At 34.3% G+C, this 25,798-nt stretch overlaps 1 protein-coding gene across 1 annotated transcript in view; it reads left to right on the top strand.

The window, feature by feature from the left end:
• Positions 1 to 25,798, top strand: part of DHX29 (DExH-box helicase 29) — a 55,811-nt gene that overhangs the window by 9,345 nt on the left and 20,668 nt on the right. The window contains exons 3-14 of the mRNA XM_051990756.1: positions 262 to 375; positions 2,334 to 2,463; positions 7,059 to 7,204; positions 8,601 to 8,729; positions 12,518 to 12,644; positions 16,405 to 16,560; positions 18,113 to 18,278; positions 18,487 to 18,610; positions 21,589 to 22,197; positions 23,145 to 23,288; positions 24,159 to 24,335; positions 24,988 to 25,128. Of these exons, the coding sequence (XP_051846716.1) occupies positions 262 to 375; positions 2,334 to 2,463; positions 7,059 to 7,204; positions 8,601 to 8,729; positions 12,518 to 12,644; positions 16,405 to 16,560; positions 18,113 to 18,278; positions 18,487 to 18,610; positions 21,589 to 22,197; positions 23,145 to 23,288; positions 24,159 to 24,335; positions 24,988 to 25,128 (2,163 nt within the window). The remainder of the gene's footprint in view (positions 1 to 261; positions 376 to 2,333; positions 2,464 to 7,058; positions 7,205 to 8,600; positions 8,730 to 12,517; positions 12,645 to 16,404; positions 16,561 to 18,112; positions 18,279 to 18,486; positions 18,611 to 21,588; positions 22,198 to 23,144; positions 23,289 to 24,158; positions 24,336 to 24,987; positions 25,129 to 25,798) is intronic.

Genomic DNA, 25,798 nt, shown 5'->3' with positions numbered 1-25,798 from the left:
TTAAAGCCCTAAAAGGTGCCAATTTTTTGGTTAGGATAAAAGGATTTTCTTTCCACATTTTAGAGATCATGTTGCCATTGTTTTATCATATGATTCTGCTCTCTATAAGGTTATTAAGAGTGCTGTCACATACATAGTTGACTATATTAGTAGCTGTATTTTGGTTTTTATGTATAAATCTGAATTTTGTGGTAAAAGAAACTCTACTGTGCAACCTGGATTAATTTCGTTTTATTTTCCATATACCCATTTCTGTGATAGGTGGTAATTAACAGTAAACTGGAGCAGAGAATTATTGGAGTAATCAATGAACATAAAAAGCAAAATAATGATAAGGGAATGATTTCTGGGAGACTAACTGCCAAAAAATTACAGGTATCTATAAAATTTTGGTGTTATTCCTTCTATAGATTGCTGTGGTAGTTGTTTGTTTGTTTGTTTTAACTTTTAATCTACTATCCTAATTAATCTGGTCCATGAAGTTTTCATAGTAAAACTATAAAAGTGATTTAAACCCTTTGTATAATTAGTGATAATAGTTTTTAAAGTGAGGAATCTATCTACATATGAGAACAGAATGACATTTCTAGTTTCCATTGATATTTCATGGTCATATTCAACAGAGACACCAATTGGTACTATGTACACAAAGGTACATATATCCCTTGGCTTTTTTTTTTCCCCATGAGCTTACATTCTCATTCATGAGGGGGAGACATATCCAGAAATAATTACATTAAGTGTGGGGCTGTTTGAAAATTCATTAAAATCCCTACAGTCAGTCAAAATGAGCTCTATATTAGGGATTGTGCTAAACTCTGAAGTTACAAAGAAAGGCAACCCCAAAAAAAGCCCTTCCATATTCTCAAGGGGCTCTCAGCCTGGGAAGATAATAGGCAGGTAACTAGATACAAACAGATGCATGGAGGGTAAGTTAGAGGTAATAAGGCTTTGGGCATTAAGGGGATTGGGGAAAGGCTTCTTGTACAAGACACAGATTTCAACTAGGACTTGAAGAAAGCCAGGAAAGCCTGGAGGCAGAGATACAGAGAGAAAGTATTCCAGGCTGAGGGACAGCTAGTAAAAATGGCTTGTTCCAGAAGACAGAGTATGTTTTGTAAAGAATGGCAAAGAGGCCATTGTCACAGGGATCGTAAGGAATCACAAGTTCATCAGGGATCTAGGGCAAGGACTAGACAGCGAAGATGTGAAAAAAAATTAGAAAGGTAGGAAGAGACAAAGTTATGAAAGACTTTGAATATGAATTCTGAACGTACAGTGATATGGTCAGACTTATACTTTAGGAAAATTAGTTTGATAATTGAGGGGAGGATAAAGTGTAAATGGGAAATATTTGAATCAGGAAGACCAACCAACAGACTTTTGTACTTGTCCAGGCATGAGATAAGGACTTTACCAGTGAAGCACTAGTGTTAGAAAAGAGAAGGGGGTATGTGTAAGAATGTTATGGACGTTGAATTGACAGGATTAAGGAAAGATTTATGAGAATAAGGAATCAAGTATAATATATCTAGTTTGAAAGCCTGAGTGATCGTGATAGTACCATTGATACTAACAGGGAAGTTTAAAAGGGAGGAAGGGAGAGATTCAGTAGAGAAAAGATAATTTCCATTTTGGACAAGTTGAATATAATATAGCTATGTGACAGAAGACCTCATAGGCACTTGAAGAGGGAATATTGAAAGTTAGAGTTAGGGCTGAATAACTAGGATCAATAAATCATTAGCACAGAGAAAAGATAATTGATCTGTGGGAGGTGATGAAATTACCAAGAAAAGTAGCATATAGGGAGATGAGAAGAGAATCTTATAGGTGAATCAAGAGGGAGTAGCATCATGCAAACAGTGTAGTTTATCAGGGAGAAGGTGATCAGCAATGTCAGAAAGGCTACAGAAAGGTCATAAAAGATAAAGACTGAGAAAAGGCTATTAGAGTTGGCTAAAAGAATATAGAATGGGGGCAACTAGGTTGCTCAATGGATAGAGCACCAGCCCTGAAGTCAGGAAGACCCGAGTTCAAATCTAGTCTCACACTTAACACTTTCTAGCTGTATGACTCTGGGGAAGTCATTTAACCCCAATTTCCTCAACAAAACCAACCAAAAAAAAGAATATAGGGTGGTGGTTCTAAAAATTGTTCTAAAAAGGAACCTACATTCAAAATTTGGGACTCTGAACACTAGCTTGTTCTGGAACAACACTGTCACAAACTCAAAAAAAAAAAAACTTTTGACATGTAATTCAAATAAAAAACAAAAATAAAATATTCTTTTCTCAAATCTGAGTTTTTCTTCATTTTTTTTTCCTTTGTAGGATTTATACATGGCTCTACAAGCATTTTCATTTAAAACGAAGGACATTGAAGAAGCCATGACAAATACCGTTTTATATGGAGGTGATCTTCATTCTGCTTTGGATTGGCTTTGTTTAAATCTTCCAGATGGTAAGCAAAATGGCTTTTAAGCATTTTCTGCTTATTACATGAAATGTAACACTCTTGATTGGTATTTTGACTGCTTGTGCCCTTTAAAGACAGTCCTTAATTTTTTTATGAGCAGAAACTTTCCTACTTTTCTCTTTTCATTTAGATATCATTGTTGTAATGAACTAATTTACTTGTATATGCTTTAATAAAATATCCTTTGGTAATTTTTTTAAAAATTTAATAAAATATGTGATTTTTTTCTCATTTTTATTTCTAAAATATTGTTGCAGTCCTGCAACATTTTAAAAATAAAGATCAAACTTGAGATACAAAGAAATAAAATAAAGAAATTGAGAGTTCTAATACTGATAGCATCTTTTTTCTTAAACTGATAGAGGCATCTACTGAATGACCTATAAATAGGTTGGACAACTAATATGCAGAACAGTCTTTTTACCAGTAGATGTCAGTATTTGCTACATTTTGACAATACTGTAATTTAGAAATAAATTTTACCTGTAAATTTCTTCTTTGTTATTAATAGTATTTTATTTTTCCAAATATATGCAAAGATAATTTTCATCATTCACCTTTGCAAAACACTGTTCCAAATCTTTCTTCCTCTCCTTTCCCATCTTCCCTCTCCAAGACAGCAAGCAATCCACTAAAATTTAAACATGTACAGTTCTTCTAAACATTTCCATATTTGTTATGCTATGCAAAAAAAAAAAAAAGGTGAACATATTATGCTTATATCTGTATTCAGTCTCCATAGTTTTCTCTTTGGATATGGATGGTACTTTCCATTGCAAGTATATTAGAATTGCATTGAATCACCTCCTTGGTGAAGAGTCAAGTCCATCATAGATGTTCATAACTTAATCTTGTTACTGTCTGTGTACTATGTTCTCTTGGTTCTGCTCACTTGACTTAACATGGTTCATGTAAATCTCTCCAGGCCTCTCTGAAATCAGCCTATATCACTTCTTATAGAACAATAATATTCTATTACATTCATATACCATAACTTACATTCAGCCATTCTCTAACTGATTGACATCCACTCAGCTTCCAGTTTTTTGATACTACAAAAAGGGCTACTACGAAAATTGTTTGCACAAGTGGGTCTTTTCCTCTCTTTTATAATCTCTTTGAGATACAGACCCAGTAGAGACACAGCTGGATCCAATTGGGGATATGCATAGTTTGACAGCCTTTTGGTCATAGTTCCTGATTGCGCTCCACAATGGTTGGATCATTATACAACTCCAACAGTGCATTAGTGTCTCAGTTTTCCCACATCTTCTTCAATATGCATCATTATCTTTTCCTGTCATCTTAGCCGACCTCAGATGAACTTCATCTGTAAATTTCAGAATGTAAGTTAAGACCTAAACAAAGGTCCTTTAAAGTTACACTTTTGTTTTGACTCTATTGACTCAATTATAGCCCTTCTACTTTTGTTCTTTCTTTTTATTTACTTTTGGGCTAGAAGTCTTGTTTGCTAATGCATTTGTTTTCTTCTAATACCAGGTGTATTATATAAAAGTAGTGCATTCTTCCATGTATATTTATGTCTGTGGAGTCATCTCTTCTAACCTTAATATAGAATGTTTAATTTGTATAAAATGATTGGCAAAATCACAGAAGCAACAACTGACACAATTATTGATTCGGTGCATCTTATCCTAGACATAAAATGCATTCTGGATTTAGGTAGTAGGATTAGGAAAGTGCTATTTATTTAAAAAAAAAAAAAAAAAAAAGCTCCATCTCCCTACTACCTCTAGGATCAAATATGTGTCTTTTTTTTTTTTTTTTTTTTTTTTTTTGTCATTTGTAGCCCATCATGATATAACCTGAAACTCTCCAGTCTTACATTTTGTATTACCTTTGATGCATTCTATGATCTAGCCACATTAGCTCCCTGCTGTTCCTTGTAGATAGTTCTGCTTTGTACAAACTATCCACTGTACTGTGAAGACCCTCCCTCCTCCTCTTTTGTCTTTTGGAATTCTCAGAATCTTTCAAAGTTTAATTCAAGTACTGCTTTCTTTCTTGAGGTCTTATCCCTCCCAACTATTCATGATGTTCTTAAATTAGTTATGCACTTAATATTTATGTGTGGTACTTAATTTTTATTCACAAATATGTGTTGTTTTACATGATAGAATGTAAGATCCTTGGAGGGGAGGGCTCATTTCATTTCTGACTTTGTGTTCCCTAATGCTTAGAACATGCAAAAGGCATTTATCAAGCACCTAGATATTGCAGCCAAAAAAAAAAAAAAAAAAGGACTACAAAAACCCTTCTTGTCTTCCCTGCAGATCTTACTGTTTTTGGGAGTGTAGACAGCCACATATATGTGCAAAGTAAATACAAGATAACTTGGGATAGGAGGAGGTGTATTAGCTATTGGGGGATCAGGAAAGTCCTCATGAGTTATTCTGAATTGGGTGTTTCAACTGTGCTTAGAGGGAACTTGAGGGTGGAGAGAAGGAAGAATTGTATTGGGAGTCCAGGATATAACCTGTGTGAAGACACAAGCAGGGAGATAAATGGAGAGTATGCCATGAAAAGAAGGGCCAGTTAGGCTGAACCTAAAAATGTGTTAAAGAAAAATAAGTTGGAGTCAAATTGTAAATGTTGAACAAAGGAGTTTGTTTTTGCTTCTAGAGATCCCTGGACAGAACCACTGGGGTTTCTTGAATAGAGGATTTAGAAGTATGACTTTATCATGATGTGAAAGATATATAGGAAAGGAGAGAGATTAGGCAGAGAAAGTTATTACAATCACGTAGGTAAAAAGTCATGAGTTCCTAAACTAAGAGGGTAGCCATATGAATAGAGAGAAGGGGGCAAATATGAGAGTTATTTTAGAAATATCAAGATGTGGCAATTGAATGTGTAGAGTGTGAGAGCAAGTGAAAAACCAAGGCTGCAATAGTATGATTCGGGGGCTCCTGGGGTAAGGCTATAGGACCAGGGTTTCAAGGCCCTTGTTTTCCAGCTCTTGGGGTTCAAGGTCTCAGGAAGAATGTATACTCAAGACTCAGTTGCAATTCCATTTATTGCCATGCATAGCATAAGCAAAAGTATGGAATTGCGACAGGATAACTGAATGGGAGGAAAAAAGAGGGGTTACTCAGCTCCTCAGAGTCACTCATCTAAAGAGAGGGGGCACGAGGCACAAGACCTCAGTGGCAAACACATATTCTCTACATGGCGTTTGGTGGAGCAGGTGATATTCTTAGGAAGTAATGAGGGAACTGGGCTTCTGGGAGCCTGATCTAAGTCACTGTAGCCTCAACTCATTTGCATATGGGAGCTCTCTCAAGGTCGATTCATTTGTGTATCAGGCTTATCTGCTACTTTTTCCCTTGAATAAGTCATATTGCACAGTAGGGAATGACCACTGGAAGCCTTTTTGTTTCCTGTGACCCTTGGGATCATATTTTGTCATATGCAGCAAAAGAAATTGATTCTCATAAGACCTCTATAAGGTCAATACTGTTCTTTCTATTCTATTCTTACAGATCAAGAAGCTGAGGTTTAAAAGGGTTGGATGATTTGTCCTGGATCACATAATTGCTTTAATGTCTGAGGAGGGAGTGATTGCTCAGATTTCCCTGACTAAGTCTAGCATGGTGTCTGCTCTCCCACACAGATGTAAAAAGAGGAATTTACAGGAAATATTTTAATTATTTAAAATTATTTAATTTAATTATTTGTTTTATTTAAATAAGGAGAAAATAATGCAACTTATAAAAAGGTGAACGTTAGTCTTTCAGAAAAGCATGACAGGAAATGTTAGAACAGAAAGAGAAGCCATTAAAGGAATAGAAAATGTTGAAAATCAGGAAAAAAGGAATGGGACAACAGAGCATAAAGAATATTGCAGAAAACAACTTGAATGACAAAAATGTTTGAAACTGGGACAAAGGAAAAGTATTAAAGTTATTTGGAACAAAAGAGAAATTCTTATAGTAGGTGAGTGGAGATAGAAAAAAGTCTGTAATATTTGAAGAAATCCATAATTAGAATTTAAGAATGAGCTGTGACAAAAAGTAAGAGTAACATTTCAGAAGACAATCAAAAAGAAAGAGAAATTTAAATTCAAATTACATCTGCCAAATTTTAAGAATTCTTTACTAGCAACTACCAGCCTAGAATCATTGAATTTTATAGCTAGAAGAGATTTAGACAACATTTAATCCAAAATCCACCTTTTTATTATTGTTGTTTTTAAAGTGAGGAAATTTGAGGCCCAGAGTACAGTGATTTGTTTGGAGTCATACAGCTAATCAAGTGACAAATCCCATTATGACAAATCTACATAGTATGTACAAATTCAATAATTTTGCTAGAATTTTGCAAAAATTTTATATGTAATAGGTATGATGATTTTTTAAATCACATGAATGTTTTTGCAATAATGGCTTTTGATCTTTGTATAGTGTTTGAGAAATGTGAAAAATTGGATGGATTTCTAAGAGGTTGATAACCCTACTTTAAAATATACAAAGAATAAATTTTTTTCCTCATGTGTTAGCTTCAGAGGCTCCTTTGTATATTAATTTTGTTTGTTTTGTTTTAATGTTTTCCTTTTCAAGATTCTCTTCCTGAAGGATTTAGTCAGGAGTTTGAAGAACAACCACCTAAAAGCAGGCCAAAATTTCAATCTCCTCAAATACAGGCTATGACTCCACCTCCTCAGCCATCTAGTACTAAAAAAAGGGAAGCTGAACCTGAAGTGAAGGTAACTTTAGAAATTAACAATTTAAACTTGTAAAAAAAGGTCAAACTTACAAGCATTAGAACTATTTGCAGTAGAAAACAAATTTTGAGTGTTTATTACTTTTTCATTTTATGTTTCCTTGCCCCTTTTCCTCCCCAATCCTCCCTGCTACTCCTCTCCCAGCTACTCCCAAACTCATTTATCTTTCTTCTCTATTTAAATACTTCTATACTTGAAGAGAAGATGCTATGGTACAATGAAAATAGTCACACACCTCTTCAGGGGCATGACTTTGGACAAGTTTGTTCATTTCTCTGGGACACAGCTTATTCATCTGTAAAGTTAAAGAGAGTGGATCTGTAAAGTAAAGAGATTGGACTAATTGATCTCTAAAGACCCTTCTGGTTATAAGTCTATGATCATACAGCCTACTTTTGATTTTCCTTAAACTCAAAGTTCTCAGAAAAATGCGAAGTTTAATTAACATTTGGTGAAACCATGACTCAGTATAGCCATTTTAGAAAACAGATTGGAAATATATAAATAAGTGATTAAAATGTCCACACCCTTTGACTTTTTTTGTTTATTTTTTGGGTTTTTTTGGCTAGGCAGTTAGAGTTAAGTGACTTGCCCAGGCTCACACAGCTAGGAAATGTTAAGTGTCTGAGGTCGAATTTGAGCACAGGTCCTCTTGATCATCTAGTTTGCCCCCACCCTTTGATTTCTGAGAGATTTCACTGCTAGGTTCTTTCCTTCAAGGTCATTGAGAAGGGTGTCTCCATATATGCCAAAATATATATATAGCAACATTTTTTGTAATAACAAAAAATAGGAAACAAATTGTAGTATCTGAATGTACTGGAGTACTGTTTGTGCTATATGAAACAAATATGATGAATACAGAGCAGCATAGAAGGTTGTGCATGATCTAATGTAAAATGAAGTAAGTAGAACAAAGAAAACTGCACAATGAGTTTAATGGAAAGAACAACCACAAATTTTTGAAATTGAATGTTGCAAAATTACAAAGAATGTCATTTCTTCAAGGATGCAAGATGTCTATCCCATTCCTTTGCAGTGGTAGGGGAAGTTCAGGTGTGGAACATTTCATATGTTTTCAGATTTTTTAGATGTATTGAGTAGTTTTGCAGATTTTTTTTCCTTCAAATTATTTAATATGTGCCATGTCTTTGAGAAAGAAGAGGGAAAGAAATTCTAGTGGTATAAAAAAATCACTAAAAATATATTTTTTTAAAGTTCAATTTATATTTGTAGAGGTGCAAACACTTCATGGTTTTTTTATTTTTATCTATTAAATCAAGAAATTATTACTCTTACATTTAATTTCCTTGCCTTATGTTGATATTAGATTTATCTTTTCTAATCTTCATTTTTCTGATGTTTGCTCTTTCCCTAGCCAAAAAATGTAGAAAAAGACAAAGAGGTGAATATGAAAGAATGGATTTTACGGTATGCTGAACAACAGAGTCAAGAAGAAAAGACTGAGAATTCTAAAAGTTTAGAAGAAGAAGAAAAATTTGACCCTGTAAGTTAGAGATGTGTGACAGGTTTTATCTTGAAGGATATAGCAATTGACAGACATTTATATAATTACAATATGCAAAGCTTCATGCCAAGTCCTTTGGGGAAATGGAAAACAATATTAGAGATATATCCCTGCTCTTGGAGTGTTTCAGTTTACTTCATATAGCTACCTTTTGGTCAAAAAATGATTACTTAAAATGCAAAGTGCAATATGCGTACCATAGGAACTCAGAGGATGAAAAGATATTTCTTTCAAATTGATTACAGACAACTTCATAGATAATAAAAAATTTAGCTAGTCTGAGTAGAAAGAACAATGTGAACAAAGATTCAGAGAAAAGTCTACACATGTTATATTTCAAGGAGAGTTAATAGATCACTTTGTCTGCAGAAGATTTGTGTTCACAATATGAATGGGGGGGGGAAGGAAGGGAGAGAGGAAAGGAGGGGGAGAGGGGAGAGAAAGAAAAGCATCAAGAAATCAGGAAGTTGGGACAAGGAACTACTACTGCAAGGAAATTGATAGATTTGTTTTTAGATACTAAAATTTGACATAAAATTGTCCAAGTTGTTGGGAAATTAGTATTAGAATTGATTGCTTTGTTTTCTCTTCCTTTCACAGGATATTATAGATAACCCTTTTTGTGTGGGAGAGAAAACAAATACTTGAAACATTTCAAGAGCTTTCCCTTTGGGTAGATTTGAGGTATAGATCACCCAAAGGGAGAAGCAAGTAGGAATAGTTACTGAGAAACTACTGATTTGTGGGGGTGGCTTGTTTTGGGGGCAGTGCTTTAAAGATATAAATAAAATCCATATAAATGGGACTAGTGATTGGATTAATTTACCTATGATATCCTTTCCAATTTAATATTTTTGCATTAGGCTTTTTGGGCAGGAGAGTAGGGATAAATAGGATTGGTGTGCTTTGCTTAAACTCGAGTAAGGAGGCAATATGACCTACTCAATAGAGCTGGTCTTATTGACACTGGATCCAAATCCTGATTCTGACACTGGGAATGGTGGTCACTTAACTCTCTGAGCTTAGTGTCTTCATCTGTAAAATAGAATAGTAATACCTATAGAACCAACCTTATAAGATTGTTATGAAGGATAAATTTGATATTTTAGAAACATGTGAGTATTTCATATTTGTAAATTAGTAGTCGTAGAGCTTTAATTAACCAACCTCAGTGATGGGTGAAGTATTGCACATACATTTTCTGGTTAACTCAAACTCCTTTAACACCAAAAAAAAATTATTTTTGCCTTGTATCAATAAGTAATGCTATGTTCCCTAATGCAAGGCAAACCAGACTAGAGACCACAAAATAGAGATGCTTCTCTCTAAAATAGAGATGCTTCTCTCTCCTTCACTACCATCTCTTGTAGGTCTCAAAGTGATCTCTACCCTCATAGGAAGTTTTTCTGAAGGCAACTTTTTGAAACAATGCCAACAGTCTTCTGTTAGGATTTCTGCAGTATCAATCTTTTTGTGTAAACCTCTTCAGTCTTCCTAATATTTCTGGATCTTGCACTGGACCACACTGTGGACTAGAATTTGAAGTTATGGGATCTCCCTTGACTCCATAAATTTCCACCTTAAGTTGCAGTAAGCACTTGAAACTGCCTCATGTTAAAGTAAATGCAGCATGGAGGCTATAAGGCACCACAGGAAGTTTTTTGTATACTTAGAGAACTTCGTGGAGAGCCATGAACTTTTATCCTGCTATCTACCTGTCACAGCTCTTAATCAGACTTAAAATCCCCCTAGAAGACCATTCTCCTAAAGCTGTGTTTTTAAAACAATAGCCTGGCAGGTAACCTCAGCCACATCGATGAGTCTAAGTGTAATAGAAAATTAAACTTGAAGACATCCATCTTCATGGTGGGTTATGTTGTCTTCTCTATGTCTCTGCATCATCCTTTCTTAACTCCTTCTTTCTTTATCTGTAGGGTAGCCCCAGTCCAGTAAGGAACTAAAGGCTTTGAGGTTACAATACTATTACATATCCTACTCCACTTCAGTTCCCTCTCTCATATACCAAAAGTTCTTCCAGAAGTTGCGTGAAACAAGCCAGTTACCTTTGCATAGGACAGCTTCCCTGTGTGCTCTTGTCCCTGACTACCTTAACTTAGGGTAGGCCATGGATTGCCAGAGATGGGGAAAACTTCATGTTCCTATGGGTATAATGATAATCATTGGGTTTCTTTTATTTAAAAAACAAAATACAAAAAACTTCATGTTTTTATTATAAAATTGACCATCAAATTCAAACAAAAATAGAAAAAAAAATAAATCTTACCAAAAACCCATATATAATTTGGTAGAGAGCTTAAAGGGATTAACAATCCACAAGCAAAAAGTTGTGCTTATTTTACTCTATTTGTAGTTGTTTTACATGGTCCTAGTTCTACTAATCTCATATCTCCTCTTATCTTTCCCTGTTTCCTTTTATGTTTTACACACACACACACACTCTTTGCATTCATACTTTATGGTATTATTCAGTTACATAAATATTCCATAATTTGTTGTCATTATTAGAAATGTTCTAAGTTTTTTTGCCATTAGGAATTATTAGTATTTCTGTACTAAAAAATTTTGTTTTTCATTTTTGTTTTAACCATTGTTGGTTAAAAAAATCTTTCAAAATGAATAGCACACTTATTTTGCTTTTGTAGAATATGTAATTATTTATATATAGTATATAATTAATAATGACATAATTTAAACTTGGTGCACAGTGGAGGGAAGCTGTCCTATACATAGATAACTGGCTTGTTTCACACAATTTCTTTGGTATATGAGAGAAGGAGCTGAAGGTGGAGTAGGATATGTAATAGTATTGCAACCTCAAAGCCTTTAGTTCCTTACTGGACTGGGGCTACCCTACAGATAAAGAAAGAAGGAGTTAAGAATGCTGATACATTCACTTTGGGGGAGGCAGATAATAGGAAGCTATCAAAGGTTAAGCTTTGGAAGACTGATCAAGTTTGGCTCCAGTGGACTGTGAATGGCCATAATAGATTAGTCATCTAGAGACCAGTCCTAGAGGGCATGAGATTTCTAATGACTATAGATGGGATCAGTATCCAACTCTCCTCTTGAGTTCTTCAAGATATCCTGTACATAAGGTCATCCCAGGGATAATATACCCAAGTCAGTGATAGTACATGCTCCCTCTTTGGGAGGTATAAGCTTTCTCAGCACCAGAGAATAAGCGGGAGAGACTTTCTCATGTCATTGTTTGCGGTAGTACTGAATCCTTCCAGATTAGCACAGTTCAAAAATCTAGGGTATATAGAACATAGTAACTGCCCCAGTTATCTCTACTTCTTGTAAAACTTTATAGTAAACGTTGCCTAAAATTATACTCACAAATGCTTTAAATAGTTATTTCCTTAATCTCAAAACTCCAATGTACAAACAGATCATTACACAGGTTAAGGGAAGTACAGAGATGAGAAATCTAAGCTACAAGAGTGAAATGATTTACTCAGGAAATACCCTATGACAGGACCTTGATCTTTTAAATCCTTTCCAGTTTTAATGTCATGATTCTGTTCTTTGTCAGAATTAGCTTTAGGAGTCTGAGACTTGGACTTCATCTTCCTTTGTACTTTACCCCTTAAATAATAATTTTAGGGTTATAGCATTAAGAGTGGGATCATCTAGTTCTCATCATTTTATAAATTAAATCGTCTCAGGGGAAGTTAATTAGCTAAAATAGTTAAATCTTACTAATTTCTATATTAACCTCTTACTGGTTATCTTATTTGGAACAGAATGAAAGATACTTACACCTTGCAGCAAAGCTTCAGGATGCAAAGGAACAAGCAGCTTCTTCTAAACTAGAAAAAAATAAGCAAGGCCAGAAGGAAGCACAAGAAAAAATAAGGAAATATCAGAGGGGTGAGTCCTTTCAAATTCTTTGCTCTAAGTGTATGTTTTAATTATTTCCTCTTTTATCATCCCTGCCTGAGAATTGTTTTACTAACCTAAAGTAACTTCATAAACATGATAGGAAAGAATTAAAAGAGCTGAACACACATTTCATCTAGCATATCAGTGTGTTAAACTGAACCTCAAACTAAGGTTGAAGCCTTGTGTAAAGATGCAGAGATTGGTAATGGAGGGATGTCTAAAAAGAACAAGATGGCCAGTTTGTCTGGAATAAAGAATAGTGTAAAATTGGTTTAAAAAGATGAGCCAGAGCCAGAATATGAGGGCTTCAATAGGCAGTTTATTTTTTATCCCAGAGGAACTATGAAGCCATTTGAAGTTTCTTTTATAGGTTAGTAACGTGCATGAAGAATTTCAGTTTGGTAGTTGATGGGTCGAATAAAGGAGAGAATAGAGTAGAGAAGGATTTTTGAACTATGATGGAGATGAGAGAAGAAGACCATGTTAAGAGATTTTATGAAAGTAGAATCAGCAAGTTTTGGCTATGTGTAGATGAGGAAGAGAAAAGTAATTTGGAGATTTGGGCAAGTGGAATAACATTGATACCTCAAATAGAAATAATAAAGTTTGAAAGAAGGCTAAGTTTTGAAAGTTTGAAAGAGGGCTGTTTTGAGTTGTTGGAGGTGTGACAGGAAAGGAATGAGTTCAGTTTTTGTTAATGTTGAATTTGAGATGTCTTTTGAACACCTTACTTTATTAAAGATATCTCATTGACTGTTAATGAATTTTAGTGAGGCCTTATTCCAAAGCTAAAAAACACACCATGATTAGGATAAGAAATTTTTGTGAAACTAACCCCAAGTTATAATTTCCCCTGAATTATTTGTCTTTGACTATTAATAGAATTCTAATATAATACAACATTAATTTGTATTTTGTTGTTAAAATGAAGCTTTTTAAAAGTCCTGCACAATGCCCACTTTAAGGTTAAACTTTATCTAACTTAATTATGCATGTTATTGTGAATAATATTCTATTGCTTCAGTATGTCAGTGTTTCCCATTTACAGATAAAATAAATGTTACAGGCATTACTTTCTCAGAGTGAATTCCATAGTTGAGTAACGGTTAAAAAAAAAAACAAACTTTGATATGCTTAGGTGAACATGTGATTTTGAAATAATTTCTTTGCTGCAAGTACAAAAATTTATGGGGGGACTGTTGTAGCTTAAAGATGATATAGAGAAATCTAACTGATCTTTTGAGGATTGTTTTCAGCTTCAACACTCTAGTGGAACACTCTAATGTTTAATAATTTTAAACATCAGGGAATTCAAACACTCTAAAGACAACTGGATGTTCTTAGGGGATATTTCCTTTAAGTTAGAATAGTTTAATGAATTACCTTAATACCACTCATGAGTATTCCTATATGAAAAGTGGGTTATCTAAAATCAGAGCATTGCCTCTGTGGATAATATAGGGTTCCTCTATATTAGGATAGAATAGAGGATAATATTGTTCCTCTGGTTCTTTCTAGATTCTATATAGACTATAGAAGACTATAGAGTTGTAAGACCAATGTTACCTGGAATATATTGACTATAGTTTTTATTGTTTGTATTTTTAACTCCTTGCCAGCGTTTTGGAACACACTTTAGTCTCTTTAGGCCACTTCTCTCATTTGTCAGTGAATTTGCTAAATGAAAGGAAGGTTTTACCACAATTTAAAGTCACTGCCTTTGACCTTGGAAAGGAATTTATTTATTGGTGAGGTTTGTTATGATTGTTTATTTTATTTAACAAAATCTTTTTTTAATTAAAACTTTTTTATTTTTCAAAAATGTATAGATAATTCAATTAATTCTTGCAAAAACCTCGTGTTCCAATTTTTCTCCCCTTTCCCCCACCCCCTTCCCTAAGTGGCAAGTAGTCCAATATTTGCTAAGCCTGGTAGAAGAATATGTTAAATCCAATATATGCAAAACTGGGAAAACATTTTTACAATCAAAGGTTCTGATAAAGGCCTCATTTCCAAAATATATAGAGAATTGACTCTAATGTATAAGAAATCAAGCCATTCTCCAATTGATGAATGGTCAAAGGATATGAACAGACAATTCTCAAACGAAGAAATTGAAACTGTTTTTAGCTATATGAAAAGAATGCTCCAAGTCATTATTAATAAGAGAAATGCAAATTAAGACAACTCTGAGATACTACTACACACCTGTCAGATTGGCTAGAATGACAGGGAAAGAAAATTCAGAATGCTGGAGGAGATGTGGGAAAACTGGGACACTGATACATTGTTGGTGGAATTGTGAATATATTCAGCCATTCTGGAGAACAATTTGGAACTATGCTCAAAAAGTTATCAAACTGTGCATACCCTTTGAGCCAGCAGTGTTACTACTGGGCTTAATAACCAAAGAGATTTTAAAGAAGGGAAAGGGATCTATATGTGCAAGAATGTTTGTGGCAGCCCTCCTTATAGTGGCCAGAAACTGGAAACTGAGTGGATGCCCATCAATTGGAGAATGACTGAATACATTGTGGTATATGAATATTATGGAATATTATTGTTCTGTAAGAAATGACCAGCAGGATAATTTCAGAAAGGCCTGGAGTTCACGTAAGTGAACTGATGCCGAGTGAAATGAGCAGTACCAGGAGATCATTATATACTTCAACAATAATACAATATAATTCAATCATCATATAGATGATCAATTCTGATGGACGTGGCCCTCTTCAACAATGAAGATGAACCAAATCAGTTCTAATAGAGCAGTAATGAACTGAACCAGCTACACCAAGGGAAAGAACTCTGGGAGATGACGATGAACCACTACATAGAATTCCCAATCCCTCTATTTTTGTCCACCTGTATTTTTGATTTCCTTCACAGGCTAATTGTATACTATTTCAAAGTCTGACTCTTTTTATACAGCAAATTAACTGTTTGGACATGTATACATGTATTGTATTTAATTTATACTTTAACATATTTAACATGTATTGGTCAACCTGCCATTTGGGGGAGAGAGTGGGGGGGAAGGAGGGGAAAAGTTGGAACAAAAGGATTTGCAACTGTCAATGCTGAAAAATTACCTATGCATGTATCTTGTAAACAAAAAGCTATAATAATTAAAAAACAAACAAAAAATCCAATATATGCATACATATTTATACAATTATCTTGCTGCACAAGAAAAACCAAATCAGACTGGGGAAAAAAAAAAGAAAATGAAGCAAGCAAACAACAAAAAGAGTGAAAATGCTATGTTGTGAACCATATTCAGTTAGAAAGGAATTTAGAAAACTCACTTTATAAATGAATAAATTGAAGCCTAAAGAGGGTAAGTGATTTATTCAAGGTCACAGCAATAAAAAATAGAAGAACTAGGCTTTTAACCCAGATCTCCTACCTCTTTTTTTTTTTTTTTTTTAAATATTTACTGTCTCCTCTCCTTTTATTACTTATCTTGCTTCTTGATTTTGATATGGATGGGGCTTGGCTTTTGTCATCATCAACAGTGAGCAGCCCCTGTCTTCACTTCCTTTGAACTCTTTAGTCTTCAGCTATAATTGAGTATTTTTATTACTGTTTGAAGGCTTTTGATTTTAGCTCTATGTTCTCAGCTGTTTTAGACTGTTGAAATTGGTATTGGACTAATCACCAGATAAATTGAATTTAAACTATGCTATTTCTAAAAAATCATAGCAAATGTATGAAACTAACATTTCAGTTGTTTTTTTTTTTATAGAAATGGAAACTTTAGAAGATCATCCCCTGTTCAATCCAACCATAAAGATTTCTCATCAGCAAAATGAAAAAAAAAAACCAATATTGGCTGCTGAAGGGGAAGGGAATTTGAACTTGAATTTATTTGAAAACTCTGTTGCTGTGGAAGAAGAAAAAGGTGAGAGTTGATCTTTTGTATAATTTCCAAAATAACAATGAAATATTAAAAATTTTTTTATCATGACACAATATTACTGTAAGTCAGATTATAATTTTGTATTTTATTGTTTTCCATTATTTGCCCCTAAATGAGCTTCAGAATAGAAGAAAGTTAACTCTTATTCTTAACTGTAAAGTTTTTTTGTTTTTTTTATTTTTTTAAATAACTTTTTATTGATAGAACCCATGCCAGGGTAATTTTTTACAACATTATCCCTTGCATTCACTTCTGTTCCGATTTTTCCCCTCCCTCCTTCTACCCCCTCCCCCAGATGGCAAGCAGTCCTTTACATGTTAAATAGGTTACAGTATATCCTAGATACAATATATGTGTGCAGAACTGAACAGTTCTCTTGTTGCACAGGGAGAATTGGATTCAGTAGGTATAAATAATCCGGGAAGAAAAACAAAAATGCAGGCAGTTTATATTCATTTCCCAGTGTTCTTTCTTTGGGTGTAGCTGCTTTTGCCCATCCTTGATCAATTGAAAATGAACTAGATCTCTTTATCGAAGAGATCCACATCCATCAGAATATATCCTCATACAGTATCGTTGTTGAGGTATATAATGATCTCCTGGTTCTGCTTATTTCACTCAGCATCAATTCATGTAAGTCTCACCAGTCCTCTCTGTATTCGTCCTGCTGGTCATTTCTTACAGAACAAATAACACTCCATAATGTTCATATACCACAATTTACTCAACCATTCTCCATTGGATGAGCATTCATTCATTTTCCAGCTTCTAGCCACTACAAACAGGGCTGCCACAAACATTTTGGCATATACAGGTCCCTTTCCCTTCTTTGGTATCTCTTTGGGGTATAAGCCCTGTAGAAACACTGCTGGATCAAAGGGTACGCATAGTTTGATAACTTTTTGAGCATAGTTCCAAATTGCTCTCCAGAATGGCTGGATGTGTTCACAATTCCACCAATAATTCTTAACTGTAAAGTAAAAGCCTATCAAACTTAGTTCTTATGCAGAAAAATCCATCTTATACATCTAAAAAAAAAATGTTTCCTGAATACTCTTTTTTAGACATAGCCAGTCTTACAAGAACACAGATTTCTTATGACCTCAGAAACAAACTTGAAAAGTTAATATCTGAATTTTTTCATTTTCACTTTTGAATATTTCATTTTATTAAAATCCTTTTCCACATTTACCCATTTAACTATCAGATCTGCCCTTTTTACCTTTGTTCTTCCTACTATAAAAAATGCCATTCCTAGAAATGAGGCACGCATGCATGATTCTTTGTAGATCATAGATTTATAGAGCTGGAAAAAGTATCAGAGCTCATTTAGTCCAACCCCTTTATTTTACATGTGAAGAAACTGAAAGAACTTGCCCAAAACCATACCTTTAGTAAATTGCAGAGCCAGAATTTGAATCCATGATTTCTGACTCTGAATCCAACATTCCTGTTCCTTGTATTTCATCATACCATTCAAGAGATTTTTCTGCTGCTACTTGATTAAAGTTAAATTGCTTGTGTGCCATTTTAGCAAAAAAGAAAGATCCCCGAGATGTGAGAAATTTTGACTACACTGCTCGAAGCTGGACTGGCAAATCTCCCAAACAATTTCTTATTGATTGGGTCAGGAAAAATCTTCCCAAGAGTCCAAATCCTTCCTTTGAAAAGATTGCAGTTAGTAAATACTGGAAATGTAGGTATGTATTTGAATAGTTTTAAAAATGCAAATTAATAATCATGATTTCTCATGAAATAGACATTTGGAAAGATTTTTAAGTTAATGCTACAGATGGAGAGTTCACAAAATTTGTCTAACAGACTTTTTCATGTAAATTTACGTTGAATATTGATTGATAAGAAAGTTTGCTTATGAGTTTTGTAAACACATTGTTTTCTAATTTAAAGAGTAAAAGTAGTTAAATCTGAAGATGATGTGCTGGTGGTGTGTCCTACTATTCTGACAGAAGATGGCATGCAAGCTCAGCATCTGGGAGCAACTCTGGCTCTTTATCGTTTAGTAAAAGGGCAGGTGAGACTTTTTTCTTATAAAAAGATCCCTAATTACGTGTATAGTACATTTTGTAGCTAGACTGTACTTGATGATTTTGGGGGGCTAGGTTTTCTTATGCTCTGCTGAGAAATCAAAGTCACTCCCGTACCACAATGTAAGCTTCCTATTTATAAAAAAGATTATAATAAAACAGAAGAAAGCTTCTAAAAATTCTTAATTCTCCTCATCTTGCCACCCAAAAGAAGAAATGGTATTGTCCAACTTTAATGATAGTATTTTTATCTTTTAAAAGAAAGATTTATAAACATTATTAATTTAAAATCAGCATCACTCCTAGGCCAAGCAAAAGAATCAAGAGTTTAATTAGTAATTTTAATCCTAGATCTATCTGTTTACTTTTGAAATAAATGTAAGTTTATACTTCATTTTACTTCAACTGTGAAGTAGTAGTTAAATATCTGTGGCTTTGACAGGAACAACAAAAGTATAGGATACTATACTGGAACTGGATTCCTTTAAATAATTTTATATGAATGATCTATCTTTAATTCTGTCTACAGTGATTTATTTTTGAATATACCAAAAAGATTCATTATAAGAGATCTGTAACCCTATCTCCAGTAATCCATATACTAGGGGAGCTAAATGGTTAATTCTTAATGTATTTGAACAAAGTTCATGGATTGAAGTCCTCTAATCTGATACCTTTCCTTTATAGATGAGGAAACTAAAACCCAGAAAGATCACTCATCATCCTTAACCCATTCTATCACCCAAGCTCACTCAGAAGTAGTAAAGCTAGGATTTTAATCCATAAGCAAGCATTTATTAAATTCTTACTGTGTTCTAGGCAGCCTACTAAACACCGAGGATACCAATACAAAGAATGAAACAATTCTATTGGAAAGATGTTTAGTACATTAAAAGTATACAGAAAATAGACATAAAGTAGTTTGAGAAAGAAAGTACTCTAGTAATTGACAAGATCAAGAAAGCCCTCCTACAAGAAGGTAGTGGTGGTTAAGCTGCCTCTTGAGAGAAAGAGTGGTTCAGTGAAAAGTGGAGGTAACAATGTTACAGATATTGGGATATAGAGTACATTCCTCATATGTGAGAAATATCAGGAGTGCCACTTTGGCCCGATTTTAGAGAATCTGAAGGAGAATAATGTCTAATTCTGGACATATAGACTAGAACCAAGTTGTACAGACACTCAATGCTAAAGAGAGGAGTTTGGTGAGAGGAGCCCACTGGAGTTTTTTGAACAGGTGACATGGTCAGGCCTGCGCTTTAGGAATATATCTTTGACAGCTTTGTGGAAAGTGAATCAGATAGAAGAAGGACTTGACAAAGGGACTAATCTGGCAGCAGTCCAAGAAAGAGGTGATAAATTCTGAATTGGGATGGTAGCTTTGTGAGTACAGAGAAAAGGATGGATACAAGAGATGTTTTCAAGGCTGTCAGGGACAGGGAGGTCCTAGTTCAGTGGGTAATCACTGTGCCTTGGGTCAGGAAGGCCTGAGTTAAAATCTGTCCTCAGTCACTTATGAGCTATGTGACCCTGGGCCTCTATGGAACCTGTGACTGTTTACTTCAGTTTCTTCAACTGCTATTGCAGAGTTTTCTGAGTATCAAATGAGATTTTTTAAAGTGTTTAGCACAGTTGCTTGGCATATAGAGGCACATTTAATAAATGCTTGCCTTCCCTCCCTGTAGAGCTAGAATCAGCAAGATTTGGGAACCAAGATGAGGATGATTCAGGAATTGAGGATGATTCTAAGGCCATGGGACTAGACGACTAAAAGTATGGTGTCTTCCTTGAAAGGATTGGTAGATTTAGAAAATGGATGGATTTCAGGGAAAAAAAGTAATGTTCTGGTTTAGGCATGTTTTAAGGTGCTTCTGAGTATACAATTATAGATATGCCTTAGGTAATTGGTGATGCAAGAACAGAGTTCAGGGAGGCAGTTAAAGATGCAGATATGAGAACAGTATCCAAGGATGCTGGAAGACTAGGGTAAGTCCAGGTGGCATAAGTTTTTAAAAGCTAAACAGAATTATAATTTGTCTCAGAAGCAATAAGGAACCATTGAATTTGGTTGAGAAGGAAAGCCACATGTTCTGATTGTCACTCAAGGAAAATTCCCTTGGCAGTAGTATGTAGGATGGACTAAGGGCCAAGACATGAGATGGAAATCAAATGGGACTGCTGTAGTAATCAGGAGAGAGATAACGAGGTATTGAGGTGGTCACTGTGTGAGAGAAGAAAAGGGGGAGATGCAAATGTCATGCAGGTAGAAATGCAAGATTTAGCAGCTGATTGAATATGTGAGAAGAGAGAGAATAGAAGTCAAGGATAAGGCCCATTTTAATTCAAGTTTCTGACTAGAGCCTGCCTCTTTTCTACTTTTTAAGGCTGCTAATGGAATCTCTGAGAGCTAGGCAGGGACACCTTGAAGAGTTAGCAAGAAGAGGGCCTTAACACATAGAAGTAGGGCTTACCCACTTTTGGAGAATAGAATATAGGTAATAATGCAGCAGCAGGGATGGAGACTAAATGATCATATGGCAGAAGGGAAGTTAAGACAGTGATGTTAACAAAGCCCCAAAAGGTGAGGGAGGGGGGGGTTCTATCCATGTGGTGGCAGGTTGGGGAGGTGTCAGTGCTACATGGATGGAAAAATTTGTGCATTGATGTTGGACCCTGCTTTATTAACTAAAGATAGCCACTAAAGGTTTTCTCTTAGTGTATTTCATACTAGTCTTGTTTTGTTTTTGTTTTTTGAAGTCATACATTTTAAGCATAAACTTCTTGAATCAGAGTATGATTTCCTGGTCATTGGTCTTTTTTTTTTTTTTTTATTGCATTGGAAAGGGACTCTAGCAATACTTAAATTATATAGACTATTAGATGCAGTATGTTCTCCATACTAGTGACTTTTTTTTAAAAAGGTGCCCCAAAAGAAGAGGCTCATAAGTGTCATTTTCTTCTGTAGTCTGTTCATCAGTTGCTTCCTCCCACTTATCGAGATGTTTGGTTGGAATGGAGTGAAGCAGAAAAGAAAAAGGAAGAACTGAATAAAATGGAAACTAATAAGCCACGGGATCATTTTATTGCTAAACTGCTTAACAAATTGAAGCAACAGCAGCAGCAACAGCAACAACAATGCGAAAATAAAAAAGATATATCTGATGATCCTGAGGAATCCTGGGAAAATTTAGTTACTGATGAAGATTTTACTGCACTCTCCCTGGAAACTTCCAATACAGAAGATTTGGAACCTGTCAGAAATCTTTTTAGAAAGTTGCAAAGCACCCCCAAGTACCAGAAACTGTTAAAGGAGAGGCAGCAGTTACCTGTGTTCAGGCACAGAAACTCAATTGTTGAAACTCTGAAAAGACATCGAGTAGTGGTTGTGGCCGGTGAAACAGGAAGTGGCAAAAGCACTCAAGTGCCCCATTTTCTTTTGGAGGATTTGCTGCTCAATGAATGGGGGTCAGGTAAATGTAACATTGTATGCACACAACCCCGAAGAATCTCAGCAGTGAGTTTAGCAACTAGAGTATGTGAAGAGTTGGGTTGTGAAAATGGACCTGGTGGAAAGGTAAGAGATGCTCCCTTCATTTTGGTACTTAGTTTTCCCTTAGGAGCCTAATGAATCTTATTATCTAAACTTATTCATTAATTAATTCAGTAAATAGTTATTAAGCCCTGAAGCATTGAGCTATGTGCCAAGGAACCATATAAAAATTAGATAATACAGTCTCATAGAGTTTAAAACCTATTATGGGAATAAGATAGCTTTTGGTGATTCCATTGGGCAGCTAAATAGTACAGTAAGTAGATTCTTGACCTAGAATCAGCAAGGTGATGTTGAGGAGCTCATTTTCTCCAGAGGCAGCTCAGTTTACTTTTGGAGTTTTCCTTAAACTGAAGTCCATCCTTCCCTTTGTTATTCCTGTTTATCCTCTAAGCCAGTAGAACACATCTGAACATTATCTACATGGATCTTTCACATATTTGAAGGTAGCTTTTGTGATTCTGAACCTCAGCCCTAGCATCTCAAGGGGACTTTATAGATGATTCTTTTGTTTAATACCATATGAACATGTCTCTAATTTCATGTAGTGGAATAGGATTTAAAATACTAAAATTTATTATTGAATCTTACTAGAATAATATGTTACCAGAGACAGTATAATGGATAGAAAGCCAGCTTTAAAGTCAAGAAAAATAGGTTCAAGCCCTGCCTGGGACTGATATTGACTGATACTGAGCCAGTATATGTGAGACAGAGCAAAGCATTAACCTCTCAGTACCTCAGTTAATTTTCTAAGACTTTAAGTTGCCAAACCATTGTTGGTCTGTGTTGGTTGGTGATTTCATCACCGTGCATTTCCAATGTTAGTGAAATCACAGGTCCTATAAAAATCAATACATAAATAAAGCTATTCCATAAAGAATTATGTCTTAACCATTAACCATTCCTAACATTTTAAAGCATATTAGATCTCTGCTATGAGAAACTAATCACAGTATTTTATTTCCCAGAATTCCTTATGTGGCTATCAAATTCGAATGGAGTCTAGAGCTAGTGATGCCACTAGGTTACTGTATTGCACTACAGGGGTTCTGTTAAGAAAACTACAGGAAGATGGACTTTTGACAAATGTGTCTCATGTTATTGTAGATGAGGTAAGTAATGTTCTAATCTTAGTTAAGCAAAGTAGAAGTTCTTAAAATGAAAATACTTTAAAAGTCTCCATTTTAGTCAGTTTATAGTAGATTCTCTAGCTAATATGTAAAATTAAAATTATACAGAATCTAAAATTTTCATCAGAAAATTGTCTCATTTCTTATAAGAACTGTAAGGGAAGAACATGTGTCAGCTCTTTGTCCAATATATTTATTCTTTCTACCACTTCTAGTAACCAAGTTCAATATGTACTTTAGAATTTCCTTTTAAGAAGATAAATTTGAGGGATGGTGAGAGGTAATGGACATTTGCTTTACAGATTATTTTTACAGTTCCTTTAAATAGCTAATTCCTCTGACTCATTTAGTTTAAATGCACATTTTAGTTTGCCATCCATTTTTCAAGAGCATGTTATGTAAAGTACACTCCACTGTATTTCCAAAACTTCTTACATAATAATATAATTATTACAGTACGGCAGATTATATTACTGTGTAATCAAAGATCCAAGTATAATCATAAATATATAAAGGCCTTTTCTGATATATTTTTTTTGATTCAAAGTATTTCTGAGCTTCTTGTTAATTCATTAACTTCTAGAGGAAGTAATAATGTTTAGTTTGTTAATTTTGAGAGTTGTAAACAATTCACAAAAAGGTAAATATTTGAAGAGGAAAGATTGAAAATTGAGATTTTATATAGCATTTCCATATGTACTAATATTTATAATATCAAGATTATGAAAAAATATAACTTTATCTTTTGATATATTTTGCTTAAGGAGTTATTCCTTAATTTAACATAGATAGGAGAATTATATTGTACTATAGTAGAAAAATAGAATCAATTTTTTGTTTCTCTAACAATAGGTTCATGAAAGAAGTGTCCAATCAGACTTTCTACTAATTATCCTGAAGGAGATTTTGCAGAAACGTTCAGATCTACATTTGATTTTGATGAGTGCTACTGTAGACAGTGAAAAGTTTTCTACATATTTCACACACTGCCCTATTCTTAGAATTTCAGGAAGAAGTTATCCTGTTGAGGTAAATGTTTATTTCTCTTGTGTTTTGTTTTTATTTCTCTGTTTTTAGAGAGCCAGTTCCTGGTCTAGCGAGTTTTCTTTAGCAATAATACCCTATAGTTTTTGTCCAGAGTTATTCTTAGGACTGATTAACTCCCTGTGCTGGCTCACTAGACCTAGCAAATAAAGCCTATCTTTGATTTAGGGGAAGAAAAGAGTTAGAAATAAGTGTCATTGCAAACTTGTTAAAGTTTTGTGGCACATATAGATAGGCAGCAAATAAATGTTCTACTTTCAAAACCTTTTGCTGTCACAACTTGAATGGACTTGGAATTGCCTACCTTGTACCATCCATTTGCCTCACCTCAGTCTCCTTATTTCCTCCTGAAATATTTATAATAACTGTAACTGCTGTTCTTCATGTTTATTTTCAGTTCTCCTTGTTAATAATGCCTTTACTGCTATTTATTTTAATCAATCTTTCCCATGTAAAAATTTGTTTGGGGTAGAGGAGATAGAATATTATTTTCCCTAAGACCTGAATTTCTCTTCCCTATGGATTTGAACCCAAGCAGAAGGAAGTTTTCCTTCATGAGGTGCCTTTCCCAGATAGTAGGGCAAAATAAGAGAATAAAAGGATGATATATTTACTTTGTTTTCCCTGAATAATGTAGGTTTTTCATCTTGAAGATGTTGTGGAAGAAACGGGCTTTATATTGGAGAAAGATTCAGAATATTGCCAGAAATTTCTGGAAGAGGAAGAAGAAATAACTGTTAATGTAACAAGCAAAGCTGGAGGAATCAAAAAGCATCAGGTTAAAATAAAACCATTTTTATTCTTTAAAAGTAACTTTAAGAATCTTTGCTACTATTTTTATTATAATGAAATAGTGTAATTGATATTTTAAATGAGGGGTTTAAATTGAAAAGAAACGATACAGACTCCTGGATTCATTGTCTAAAAAGTTCTGATCTACATTGGTAGATAGGAAGAATCAGAATCTCATACTTAGTAAGTTCTTATCTTCATGAACAAAGTATGGACTATATAGATACAGGTTGTTGTTTACAGAACAGAGGGCCAAGGGGAATCTCTCTAATTTATTTAATAAGAGGACAACTTTGACAGTATTTGGTTGATAATATTGCTGCTGTGTTTTTTTATTTTTAGTCGCCATGTTATGTTGGTGCCCCTTTATTATAGAGATTATTTCAAAAATTTGCCATTTGTTATGAAAACAGGATTAAGGCTCCTTTATTATTTTCAAAGACTGTTGACTCAAAAAAAAAAAAATGAGACCACTTAAGCAATGTTAAACAACCTGAAACAACAGCTAACGGTAACTTAGAAATGAATGAAAATGATGTACATGAAATGAAATTTATTCTATAATTTTGAAAAAAACAACTTGTTTTATATTATAACTAGTTAAGATAAAGAGATAGCAGAGTTAAGTACCATAAAATTTTTTCTGTCCATAATAC

The sequence above is a fragment of the Antechinus flavipes genome, chromosome 1 (genome assembly GCF_016432865.1).
Source record: "Antechinus flavipes isolate AdamAnt ecotype Samford, QLD, Australia chromosome 1, AdamAnt_v2, whole genome shotgun sequence".
Lineage (NCBI taxonomy): Eukaryota > Metazoa > Chordata > Mammalia > Dasyuromorphia > Dasyuridae > Antechinus > Antechinus flavipes.
Note: the sequence above shows the minus strand (reverse complement) of the source record. Positions and strands in the feature narration are given on the sequence as shown.